A 13,833-nucleotide genomic window follows, 5' to 3' on the forward strand; every position below is an offset into this window, starting at 1 on the left:
TGTGTGTGTGTGTGTGTGTGTGTGTGTGTGTGTGTGAGAGACAGGGTACTGAAAACAAGATGAAGGGTAAAAGAGTGTGGTCTGACAGAAGCTAAGTTGGCTAAATGAAAGGCATGTTGGAAGGTGCTCGACTGAGCTTGGCAGGACATCACAAGGCTTACTGGCTCTGTCAAATTTGAGAAGGTTGTGATAAATATACAGAGAAAAAGACAAGAGGGTAGAGAAGTATGAGCAGGACTATGTCACTGGATTTGAATCAATTATAATTTCAATTTCAATTGTTCAACTTGAATTTTTAAATTAAATTATATTTAAATTACCAGCATCAATTACCAGCATCAGTAGCATCATTGGAAATGTAATGTATTTGTTGGGAAAATGGATTCCAACAAACTAGGTGCTCGGAAACTGTATTTGATCCTCGTTGAAAATACACTCTATACACTCTATACACTTTCACATTCAGTTCTCACAATTCAATTTCAGTTTACAGACACATGCATACGGCCGTTGAGAAAGAGAAATCAAGTGCAGATTAACCAGTACATTACACCACAAAGAATTAGCTAGCTAGCGCACCCTGCAGTCCCTCCGCCTCACTCACCCCAGCGACAAACTGGCCGCACAAAGCACCGTGAGCTATTTTCATTTCGGCACATATGTTATCAATCTGTCTTTTCGTTTCCATTGTTAAAGGAAAGCAATGTAGAGTTAGTGGCAGCAAAATCACAGTTCTTATTTATTTAAGTCAAAAACGGTATATTGTTGTGTGCATCCAAAATGCTCAGGCGATGGTTCGAAGGAGGTGTTGAAAGTACAGCTCCAGTGTACTTCAAGGTTGATATCTGATCAAAGCTAGACACTTCCACCGCTTCCTTCACAAGATAAACACATGGAAGATCCATTATGGTACACGGTGTTGGATTTCCCCATTTTATATGATCGGTCTTTCATCTTCCGGCAGCATCTAAGGCACATTAGTCCAGTAATGTCATCGTTTTCCTTTTAACACTGCAACAGAACGGCTATGGCTTTAAAATATCACTCAAAAAACACAATATAGGGACCACAATGCCATTCTCCCAAAATATGTTTTAAAAAGCAAGATAAAAATCACACATAATGAGAATATGATATTTAGTTTACAAATAAAAGCACTGTTCCATACCACAGCTACCCACATAAGTACAGCAACTTGCACCCAGTGCCAAGTAAAAAACATAATGCTGTAACTGAGACTGCTGCTGCTAAACTGCAGAAATGAATATAGACTTTTTTTACAGCTCTGAAGAGCCACCAGTCCTCCCTTTATTATCATTACTTGCTGCAGAATAAGTAATGGGGAGCAAAATGTAAATAACAGGGCACTTAATATATTTTTTTGGCTCTACTCACAAGCTCAAAGAGCCAGCAACTACATAATAAATGTCCCGAAACAACAAAGCCTTTTCCTATTTCATCATAGGCAAATATTTCTTTCAGATGGCTGCCCATTGGGAGGCGTTTTAGCGGCACAGTCAAGACAATGCAGCAAATTACATGAGACAGAAGCAATTTTTGGAATATTTTCTCACACACAAACAGTAAGTGTTATGAATTAGATTAAGCAAGGGAATATTGAAAGTCGGGTATTTTCTCTGCCAACTCAGCAGCTTAATTGATAATGCAATTTGATTTTATTCTCTTTTCCTTTCAGGGAAAGTATGCTGATTATACTTTATCTAAAACAGCTGCATTGGCAAGTTAGAGACAAGAAAAAAACCTGCACTTGTGGCTTTACATACAGTATATGCATTACAACAACATCCCGAAACATTGAAAAATAAAACACAAATGCAGATACAATATTGTGATTGAACAACACACATACAGGTCATGCATGTGTTCTCTATGTATTCATTTGAGTCTCTCCTACCTCTTTGAGGCAGCCCATGAAATTGTTGCTAACTGGAGATCCGGGCAGGTCGGCAGTGCTGGGGCTCCCACCCACGTAGAAGAAATCATCGGAGCCCAACATGGTGTAGTCTTCCTGGGTGTAGCCAGTGGTGGTGAGGATCCCATCAACGGAGATTGTCACCTGTTGAGGGGTAACACATAGCCAAAGCCGAGCCATTACACTCTGGGATTTGAACCAGTGCCGTGTATAAAACACACCTCCTTCCTTGGTCTGCATTGGAAATGAGCTATTTGAGCTTTTCTTTAGGTCCCACACTGTACTGCAGGTTGCTTTACAGAATCCTTTGGTACCTTGAAGCGATTGGTTGTTTGGACCAGACAGCGTTTGGATTTTGTTAATGGATTTTTTATTTTGCCATAGGATTCACAGGACAGGTAAAGAAAATATGGCAGAGGCATATTTTCTTTATCTTTGATGGGGGTAAGAGAATGGATCGTAGGTTTGGTTTTGAAACTTCAGGTTGGGGGGAGGGTTAGTACAATGTTCAAACCAAGGACAAATTGATTGCACTTGTCTTAGGTTTCGGGATTTATCTAGTAACTGCAGACACACACACACGTATACTTTACACACGTATGCCAATGCACGCACACACACATTCACACAGAGACAGAGACGTACGCACGCACGCCTACACTCACACTCATTCTCACGCCATCAGTCTCACATTTACTCTTGTCTTTCAACCTCTATATACACATCTATATATATATATCCACACTCATGCAAAACAAAGGGAGGCTTTTCACACCACATCAATGTGCAAACCAAGATCATCACCATTAGAAAGCAACTTAACCACATTTAATTGGACATGTAAGGGAGTAAGTGGATCAATGGTGCCATACAAAGCTGGAGCAGGCCACACAGGTGTAGAGGCTCATGCACAGTCCAGACCAGAGCCCATATTCAAAGACACTCTCAGAATAGCTGATGCTGATCTCTGATCTCATGGCTGCAGTGGGGGAATGTAAGTAAGTACTATGTACGCATTTACTCAAGTACTGTACTTAAGTACAAATTTGGAGGTACTCGTACTTTACTTTACTCATTTCTTTCCACTTGCTACTTTTCAAAGAGAAATATAACTTTTTACTCCATTGCATTCATCTGACAGTTCTAGTTACTAGTTACTTTACAAGATGTTTAGACACAAAAGACATGTAGTTTATAAAATAAGATGTTTTATTATGAATGAAACTAGCCAACGTTATGTAGACCTACAAGTCCAGCTATAATGATTAGCCGATTCTGCTTGGATTATTTCCTCCATTTCCTGATTTCTTTGCATTGAGTACTCTTACATTTAATACTTTAAGTACATTTTCCTGATGATACTTACATCAGGGTTCATATGCATTTTAACCAAAACTAAATTTCCATAACTATGTATTCCGGAAAATCTCAGTCGGCATTATGCAATAAGAATCAAAATCTGTGTTAAGGTTTATCCTCAGAGGTTTAACAATAAAATTAATGACAATGCATGTGGTTCATAGGTTCTCCAAAAAAATTCCATAACTTTTCAAAAATTTTCTGGGTCTTTTTATTTTTCCAAAACCTTTCCAGGTCTGGAATTTGCATTTCAAATTCCATAACAGATTTTTTTCAAAACGTATGAACCATGTTACATACATTTACTTAAGTAACATTTCTATGGAGGACTTTTACTTGTAACATAGGATTTTTACAATGTTGTATTAGTACTTTTACTCGAGTAAAGGATTTAAATATTTCTTCCACTACTGCAAAGCTGTATTTTTAAAGTCACTGGACCAGACCGATAATCCTAGATCAGTATGCTTATTCTTAGAAATGTTATGCATATGGACCCAGGGGTAAGGGAGATCAAGGTTAGCCACAAACACACAAACACCACTTTGACCAGCATGCTACAAGAACACACACACACAGGGAGGGGCAGGGTGAGTGATACAGTGATGGGTGGAAGGTGAGTGAATTAGAGTGTTAGTGGTTATTTTGGGTGAGGTTAGGGTTGAGGTTATTTATGAGTTTGGGAGGTGAGTGGTCAATGAGGTGTGGGCATGCCATGCGCCATAGTGAGTTAGAAACAACTGTCAGAGCTCCCGCAATGAAGGTTAAGGGTTGCCATTTTTGGTCTCCTTTAGGGCTCGGTGTCGAGGTCACCATCTTTGGGATTGTGGCAAGCTTCTGTCAGTTCTGGACGACAGTCCTCACAAAAAATGGGGACTTTTTTTGCGTGAAAAAAACAATAAAAAAAAAGTAAGTTGCCTTGACAAAGGCGAATAATTAAATTTGTACTTGTTGGAAATCTGCAGTAATGTGGAAGAAACAAAGAGAAAAAAGTAAAAGCCAAAGTGAAAAAAAACAGGATGGGGGATTGTGGGGTAAAGAAGGAGGTTGTTGGCAGGTCAGGGAGGAAATTGAGAAGAAGCGAAGAAAGAATTGCCTGGTAATACAAACCCATCTCCTCATTTTTTGATAAGAGTGTCTAGGATGGAACTCAAAGAGAACGAATAAAAGAAGAGAGGGGGAGGGGACACACGGCAAACCCAAAAAAAAGACAATAAGAATGATATCTACCAGACAATGTAGTTTGTTTACCATAGCGTGTCCAATGCCTGATTGCTTTCCAGAAAAAGGGGAAGAAAGGAAATCAAAAGAATAGTGAACAAAAAAGGTTGTTAATAAGGATGGACAGAAAACAAAAAACCAAAAGCAATGATGAAGAATTAGGATGTTAGTTAGTTAGTACATTAGTTGGTTAGATACTGGTTAGTAGTAAAGAAAAATGTCTTTATATCATGGATGAGTTAGGGTTGTGGTGAGAAAACACTGCATGATTTGTCGGAGATTTGCTGCAGTAATAAAGTGCAAGCGCACCATCCTAGCCAAATTTTGGAGTCCTGCAAGAAGAGCACAGAGAGAGGTGGGACTTTCAGATAAAGACTTGTGTAGGATGGCTTAAACCCCAACTGACGTGTAGTGTTTTTTCACCCTTAGCCTATCAAAGCGTTCCTTTCAAAGAGGAAAGAAAATGATAGTGATAGAGAGACAGATCTGTAGAAAGAAAGAAGAAAGCAGGCAAGCAGCCCTTGGCTCTTAGCTTCTAACCTACTAAAGTGTGTTTTATCCTGTAGGGATTTTCAGCTACACCTTCACTAACCTGTGGAGCAAAAGCTTACTGTCAGGGAGGGTCAGGAAATTGTTGTTACTTGTTGTGCGGCTCTCAGAGCAACAATAAATGCTGCCTTACCTCGAATTTGATACAGGTCATGTAAACAGCATGTTCCGGTTGGATATTCCGAATAAAGCCTTTTTCCGAATATAGCTTTTTCCGATTAAGACATGTGGGTTATTCCGGTATTATTCAGGTTTTAGAGGCATTCTTAGGACATGTAAACAGGGTATTCGGAATATGCGTTATCCATCAAGGGTTTTTAGCGCAGTTTACGGCCTCTGGCCTGTTTAGGGCTTATGGTGGGTTCTGTGCGTTGCTATGGTTACTGTACACAACCAGCAATGCTCCAGCCCCGATAAGAAGGAGAAACACAGCTACTTTTAAACATTATCAAAGACTTGGATATCAACAGGTTTTTGGATACGCGCACACAGACCTTTTCGAGAAGCCGGTTGAAAAAAAGTCAAAAAAGTCTGCCACCGTTGGTAAACTTTGAAAAAAAAAAAAAAAAGAAATCCATATTTTGCACAGCTACATGTAAACAGCTAAGTCGGAATACGTCTTTTCCGGAAAAAGGGCAAAAGACATAACATGTAAACGTAGTCAGTGTTTTGCGACTTTCTTTCGACAGCCTCCTGTAGACAGCACTGATTCATACTAGTTCCAACCAGCTGCAATACAGGCTAATTTTAAATACCATTAAGAAAATGGTAAACAAAATCTGTCACGCCTATGTGCAACAAATGCACATCTTTGATGAAAATGCATTTCTATCTATAAAAAGCATCATGACCATCTGAGCTATAAATACTGCATTAATATAGCTCAAAGGCATTCACTCTGCCTGGCTTTAAAGTGAACGTCTATATTTTCCACGAGCATTTTTCTGAAAGCGAGGAAATAGCGACAGCGCCTGATGAAAGTGTCAGCTTAGGGGAGAGTGAAGAAAAATAGAATGATCAGATAACTTTAACAAAAAAGAAACTTGAGTTCAATAAGCCGATGAACAGGAGAGAAGAAAACACCTAGCATAACGCTACCTTGACTAAGCTATCAATCACATGCGAAAGAACTGCTTTGCCCTGTGTTTTTTTCATTACATGGAAAAGAAGTTGAACAATGAAATGAATTAAAATAGAATATATGTTATTGTAAAGACAACCAAATGTTTAATGAGATCTATCTCAATAATGTATCTGTGACTGATCTGTAACGGTGAAATGGCAACCAATCAGAACAAGGTGACAGTCTTAACGCCAGCTCTTCCTCAAAGCTCCTAAAAGCAATGTAATCTACAGCGGGAAAGAAAAAGAAAAAAAGTCCACCTGTCTCCAAACTCCGTCCATCACTGCTACCCCCGATTACCTGTCTCAGGTTGCGTGTCACTTTGATGTCGTGCCAGCCGTTGTCATTGAATTTCCCATTGACTGGCTCGACGATGGCCTCAAAGGCCCCGGAGCCCAGATTGATGACGAGGGAGACGGCGCCATCTTTTAGCGCCAGGTTGACATAGTCGGCCGATTTCCCCGTGTGGAGGAGGAGGCCGTTGCGTTGCCAGGTCTTGAAGGACAGCGTGATCTCGTCGCTGCTGCTCTGGATGGGGTTCTGCGACAGGTCATAGCAGAAGTACTCCGAGCCACGGAAGGTGGCCACGTTCTCCTCCCGCGCTGAAAATGACAAGGGAAGAATGGAAATGTTACTTTTTAGAAGTGATATACTTTTTCACGACAGTCAAGAGCAAGTAAGCTGATCCATTTTCAGCACTGACATCCACCACGTGAGCTTGCTATGATTCACCGTGCGTCGTTAAAAAGAAGATGTTTGCCCCATGAGTTAAGTGCTCCATGACAACTACAGCCAAACAGTCATTATCACATTCATTATTGCATTTGTTGCGGTGAACACGAAACGAGCTGAGCATCTGTGTTGGTCCCCGCATCAATCACGAGCATCTGTAAATATGAGAACCACTGTATGCTGCAGAAAAGGTTACATCAAACAAACACACTCTCCCTCACACACACACACACATTGCACTGTTCACAATAATTACAGCTACGATAATCCCATCATTCAGTTCAGATCATAAAATCTGTACGACCGTGGGTTTAGGTTTCACATACAGCCTCTAGACAGACAGACTACTTATGATGGAACACTATTCCCTGCTAATGGTGCGCATAAATCAAACTTAGCATGATTTTACAGTTTTATATCGCTCGGCTGTTGCACATTGACTTCCTGAGCCTATTTTTTAGACTGACACGGAGAGTAAGGTGAGACAGCTCCAGACAGAAAGTATGTGTGTGTGTGTGTGTGTGTAGGAGGGGTGGGCTCAGGGATGGATGGAAGGAGTGAGAGAGCAAAACTAAAAATTGCAGGGCTGAGGGAAAGAGAAGACATGACAAGAAAGACAGGGGATCAGAGTAGTCCTGTTTCCTTATGATCTGTGATGAAATAATTGACACTTCCCCTGGTGCCTCTTAAAAAGGTGGTCCGGGAAAGACAAGGTCAGACTCGCTGTCAATTTTTTAGGGCTAGAAGATTCCTCATGTGAGAACACAGTGTTCAAGGCAGCACCTTTCTATTGTAACCCTCAGAAAAAGCCCTCCTCAACACAAAACCAAACCGACCAGCCGCTGTGGCACTTAGTAACGGTAACTATGCCATTACTGTTTCTGCCAACAATACAATTTTCAATGTGACATTTCATTTTCTCTGCATCCCTCAATTTCTTTTGTGTACTCACAGAGAAGTCATGAGGGCCATGAGTGAAAAGAAAAAAATGAGTTAGCAAAAGAGAAAAAGAAAGCATGCAGGCTGCAGGCTTTAAATCTTCGGTTTGTTGTTTTGGATCAGGCTATGTGTAAACATGAGGGAGCAGTGTTGTGGAGCTGGCAGAAAAGATACAGAAGGAGGGAAAAAAAGAATAAGAATATTGAGAGAGAAACAAAAGAGAAGTAGAGTGGGGCTGTGGGATGATGGGGAGCTGATTCCGGTCATGGAGAAATTCTCCCCTTGGCGTCAAACTCATGTCTATGCGCAACACAGAGACAAGAGGAAATAGTTTGGGAGGCAACAAAAGCCCTGCGAAAGCCCTCATCCATGTGCCAGGGGAATAAATAGAAACCCATTATTACCACTGGGACAGTGCAATACAGAGAGGCAGCAGAACGAAAAAAAAAAAAACTCCAGCTCCACTGATTTCATGCATCTAATCTAAGAGATTGCACAGGCTTTCAATACATGAGTAGGTTGAACATCCATATAATATTGCTACTGCACAATTGTCTAGGACATCAAATGATGTGCTGTGAATACTAAAGAAAAACACTAAGTGGAAAGTCATCAACCCCTTTGGACTTTCTGGCTGTATGTATGCAGTAGATAACTCACGGCCACTTATTATTAGGTACCCCATGCTAGTACGGTTGGACCCCCTTTGCCTGCAGAACTGCCTCAATTCTGGTGGGCATAGATTCAACAAGGTGCTGGAAGCATTCCCAGGAGTTTGGTCCATATTGACATGATGGCATCACACAGTTGCCGCAGATTTGTGGCTGCACATCCATGATGCGAATTCCCGTTCCACACACTCCCAAAGATGCTCTATTGGATGAGATCTGGTGACTGTGGAGGCCATTGAGTACAGCCAACTCATTGTCATGTTCAAGAAACCAGTCTGTGAGATTCCAGCTTTATGACATGGCGCATTATCCTGCTGAAAGTAGCCATCAGAAGTGGGGACATATGTTCATAAAGGGATGGACATGGTCAGCAACAATAATCAGGTAGGCTGTGGCGTTGCAACGATGCTCAATTGGTACCAAGGGGCCAAAGAGTGCCAAGAAAATTCCCACACCATGACACCCACCACCAGCCTGAACCGTTGATACAAAGGATGGATCCATGCTTCATGTTGTAGACGCAAATTTGCCCTACCATCCGACTGTCGCAGCAGAAATCGAGACTCATCAGACCAGGCAACGTTTTTCCAATCTCTATGTCCAATTTCGATGAGCTGTGGCAAATTGTAGTCTCAGTTTCCTGTTCTTAGCTGAAAGGAGTGGCACCCAATGTGGTCTTTGCTGTAGCCCATCTGCCTAAAGTTCGACGTATGTGCGTTCAGAGATGCTCTTCTGCCACCTTGGTTGTAACAGGTGGTTATTGAGTCCCTGTTGCCTTCTATCAGTCGAACCAGTCTGGCCATTCTCCTCTGACTCGGCATCAACAAGGCATTTCGCCCACAGAACTGCGCTCACTGGATGTTTTTCTTTTCGGACCATTCTCTGTAAACCCTAGAGATGGTTGTGCGTGAAAATCCAGGAGATTAGCAGTTTCTGAAATACTCAGACCAGCCTTCTGGCACAACAATCATGCCACGTTCAAAGTCACTCAAATCCCCTTTCTTCCCCATACTGATGCTCGGTTTGAACTGCAGGAGATTCTCTGACCATGTCTACATGCCTAAATGCATGAGTTGCCGCCATGTGATTGGCTGCTTAAAATAGTGTAACGAGCAGTTGGACAGGTGTACCTAATAAAGTGGCCGGTGAGTGTATATATATATATATATATATATATATATAAAAACACACACGCAGTACACACAGACAAGCACACACACACACACACAATCCATTATATGTCACCAAAGTCTATCACAAAATGGGTCTCTAGCTCCTTGCTCCAATTGGCTTGATTGCACATCTGGATGAGTATGGGCCAAAACCCTCAGGGGCTCCCAAGCCAGAGAGAGTCCTTGAAACAGTTGGCACTGTAACCACGTTCTGTAGAAATTCTTAGATGTTACGCTTGACACTAGTATCTTGCCCAGAGGGGCCTTGCCACTGTGTCTGATGGCAGGCAAATATGGGTAGAAGTTTCACTTTTCCTTAACAATGACACACATGCCATCTTTGAAGCTGTTTAAGCTTGCTTATTGAACAAACTGGCAAATGTAGGATTGGGAAACACACTTGTGAATTCAATTGCTAAAAACTCCACAAAAGAAGTGGCCTCTGTCTCTACAGCTAAGCTCTCTACGTAGGCGTGCAGCATGGTAATCCTGCAGATCCGCTCCAGACACCTGGTCTTGTCTGCTCCCACCTGACCAAAAGGTACAAAGGTTATTGTCATGGCAACTCTCCTCATCTACCCAGCATCCTCTAATTAGGTCGTCTACCTAAGGATTGCTGCTCAAATTACAACACAGGCTTACGACATCCAAAGGGATTCCTGGTCACATTACTATTAATGGTATCAAAACACCAAACGAAACCATTAGTGGCCACTTACCAGACGTGGATGTGGGAAATGAGCTAGAGTTGAAGATCACTAACCCTATTGACCAGTGTAATACATGTTTTTGGCACTCTAACACATCAAGCGCTTCCAGGTAGACGAATGTCAGTTGATTTGAATTGCAGAGACATGACATTTTCCTGTTGTCATTTTCAGCCACAACGGTAACATTTCAAGATATATAGTTGAACACGAGAGTCCGACCTATCTGACGTCTCAGCTGTGCTTATTTTATCTACCATGTTGCTTTTCTCACATCTTGGAAAAACCGAATCTATCCAAAACTAGCACTTAAAAAGGCGGTGAGATGTTGTCGTTGGGTTAACATATTTAGTCTGTGGCCCAACAGGTTAACAAAGTTGTGGCCGACCTAACGTTAGAGAAAGTATTCAAGGAAAGTTAAAATCAAGGGTCATCATCAGGTCAACATTTCAATTTGCCAAATACTGTGGCCAAATACATGCAAAACTAACTCAGACAATCCCAACAGCCTCAGTGTTACTTAGTTTTTAGTGATAACTGACAAATGCTTAGCTAAAATAAATACCTCAGTTGATACCTGCTAAATATTATCATTGTGATTGTTAGCATGTTAGCATGTCGACGTTCTCGTAGTGTTGTTCTAATATGATTAAGTCTAATTAGGATTAACAACCAGGTTCCCCGTTTACTGCTTAACTTGTAATGTCCAAATGTATGTCTAATCTTTTACCATAAATGATATTTTCCACTAAATCCAAATTCTAAAGTAAAAGGCTACCAGTCTGGGTAAGTTGTATGGTAAGTTTGGCTCTCCATATATTTATTATGATGTAATTACAAAGTTGATGTGGATCTGTAAAGAACATTGTTGCTATGAATAATAGAGAAAGCAAATTGATATAATGTAATATTTGTGCACCTCAGCAATATGAAACCCGGGGTAAGTATATACGGATCCATAAAAACCAGGGGAAATGTATTGCCTGTTGAGACATGTTCTGCACAGATCTGTGGCTTTCAGATCGATCATATAGCAGGGTCATTTTCTCTTATTTTCGCCGTAGTCATCAATATTCCATTTGCGTACTGCCTGGCCCATCCACTGGGGGCTGGGGTTCGATTTCAAAATCCACTGGAAGCAATTAGCTCTTTCATTACCATCTCCCCTTCTCTTCCGCTCCCCATCGCTATACACACCCGTGCCGCCCAAGCTCGGTCTTCAGTCCGACCCCAAGGGCCTTTAAGTAGGGAGCATCACCTAATAGAGCTCCAGTCCACAACCTTCAACCGCTCCACCCCTAAGATCACAACAGGATATTATATTTGGTCTTAATCACTGTGGGAGGAAAAAGACTTAAAGCATGTAAAGGGAAATCCGGTGAGTTTAATGGTAGCATTTGATATAGGATGCATTGTGATTATTGTGGCAAAACACCGGCTTTAGTTGGAGATGCTACAGTTATAAGGCTGCCAACCCATAAGCTCACTGAGCACTTGACGCAAGCTGGGCTACTAACACTAGTGCTAGTCCCAAGGAGACTTTTCCTGGGTGAAGTGAATTTAATCTGTGCTAACATCCCATCACACAACTACATTTGCAGATAAACTAGCCTCAAGTTCCAGACCTAAACATAGAAAGCCAAGTTCTGCTTTTAGCTATTGTTGTCTGTGTGACACCGTCAGCAACCGAAGGCATTCAAGGTTGCGATGTCATCACACCCAATGCATTTAACAAATTTTGAAAACCCATGCCTTTCCTCATCCTTTCTCCCTCGTACTCTGTCCTATCTTTTTTTTCCTTTTCTTCCATCCCCAAAATGAGAAATTAGCATCATTTGCTAATGACAATTAAAGCAGCGCAGCTAGCCTGATGCAGCCAAACATGAACAATGTGCTCCACTGCGGCACAGACACGAGGAGCACACTAACCATGCAAATTTGCGGCTTGAAGCTCATTGGTGAGCCATCACATGTCAAATAAATTTGGAGCATGATGGGTGATGTCTCTCTTCAAAGCACAGCTTATATTGGAGGGAGAAGTGGTAGAATATATTGCATGGTAATATTTAACTGGCCAATTACAACCAATGTACTGCAGCAACTATTAAACTCAATGCAGGGTCCAAGAGTGCTAAAGTTAGCGGGTGAAAGTTGTGTATGGAAGGTTCTTCAGGGATTTGTTTTTTCAGTCAAAAACTACATACAAAATGCACTGAATGTGCCCTCTTCATGACAACTTTTAAGATGTCATATGACATAAATAGAAGGTTGAAGTGAATTGTCAGTCTTGACACTTCTTTTCTCATCTTGTGTTTCTCATAACCTTGTGAAGCCGCGGCGGACAACCTGTCTGGGACTGTCTTCCCCGTCTGCGCGCACAGACTGAAGAGGGACGAGTGACAAAGAGAGGGAGACAAAAGAGGAAGATAAACATAAAGAGAAGTGACAAGGAGGAAGCAAAAGGAAGCGAGAGATGGAAGCAGGGACAGCAAGGGAAAAAAGACAGGGAAAGAAAAAAGAAGAAAAAAAAAGCAGAGAGAGATTGGGAGACAGAGAGGCGGCGAGAGCCGGGACAGGAGAATGAGAGTGGCAGATGGAAGGAAAGAGAAACAGAGGTACTTCTAACGGCTCTTCAGAGAAACAAGGTGACACTGTGTGTTAAGACTAGCGGTGAAGAGCTGTCCCTGTGGCTTGTGATTCCAGGATTGATAAACCTTATTACTGCACCTGATAACACAGCACACTGACAAAATGCCACTACCCCCCCCCCTTTCACCTCCCGCAAAACACACAAACACCACCATGAAGCCAACACTTTCCCACAGAGCAGTCAAAAGATTTCTGCAAGACCTCCTGCTGAAGAAAAACACTGCATTTAGAGGTCAGAATCCACCATTACTTTTAGCACAAGCTCATCTTATTGTAATAAACCCATCTCAACCTCAAAAATGTTTAAAACATGCTGCAGAGGGAAATGAGACTTAGAATGCTGCATCTTGACTGCGACAGAGATGACTCATTATGGTAGATGTGCCAGTACTGTTTATGGAGAAGCACGGCGGTCAGCTTCCACGCACAAAAAAGACAAAGTCAACAACAGTGTGATTATCCTCAGTAAACTGGTAATTTTATTAATAGGCCTGCACAAAGAGCAGGTCATTGGGTTGACTTGGTGTTTCAGTCGTCTTTTAGGCTTGTGACGTGCGCAGGCTAAACCCAGTGGACTTCTCAGAGAGACTCAGGGAGAATAAGGTGACGTCTGTTGTTTTTAGCCACTCGATGTGTGTGGCTGGATAATTTGCTTTGGATAATCATGGTCCTTAGAAGATGAATCCTTAAATAATTTGATGATAATGGGTCTCATGTCTTTTGGATATGTATCCTTTAGCACCACTTAGGAGGCCAAAACATTTTGCACTTCCAATAA

At 41.7% G+C, this 13,833-nt stretch overlaps 1 protein-coding gene across 1 annotated transcript in view; it reads right to left on the bottom strand.

The window, feature by feature from the left end:
- Positions 1–13,833, bottom strand: part of nrxn3b (neurexin 3b) — a 324,175-nt gene that overhangs the window by 232,639 nt on the left and 77,703 nt on the right. The window contains exons 6-8 of the mRNA XM_032543642.1: positions 6,486–6,787; positions 4,544–4,567; positions 1,916–2,077 (exon numbers count right to left, since the gene is read on the bottom strand). Of these exons, the coding sequence (XP_032399533.1) occupies positions 1,916–2,077; positions 4,544–4,567; positions 6,486–6,787 (488 nt within the window). The remainder of the gene's footprint in view (positions 1–1,915; positions 2,078–4,543; positions 4,568–6,485; positions 6,788–13,833) is intronic.

The sequence above is a fragment of the Etheostoma spectabile genome, chromosome 18, assembly GCF_008692095.1.
Source record: "Etheostoma spectabile isolate EspeVRDwgs_2016 chromosome 18, UIUC_Espe_1.0, whole genome shotgun sequence".
Classification (NCBI taxonomy): domain Eukaryota; kingdom Metazoa; phylum Chordata; class Actinopteri; order Perciformes; family Percidae; genus Etheostoma; species Etheostoma spectabile.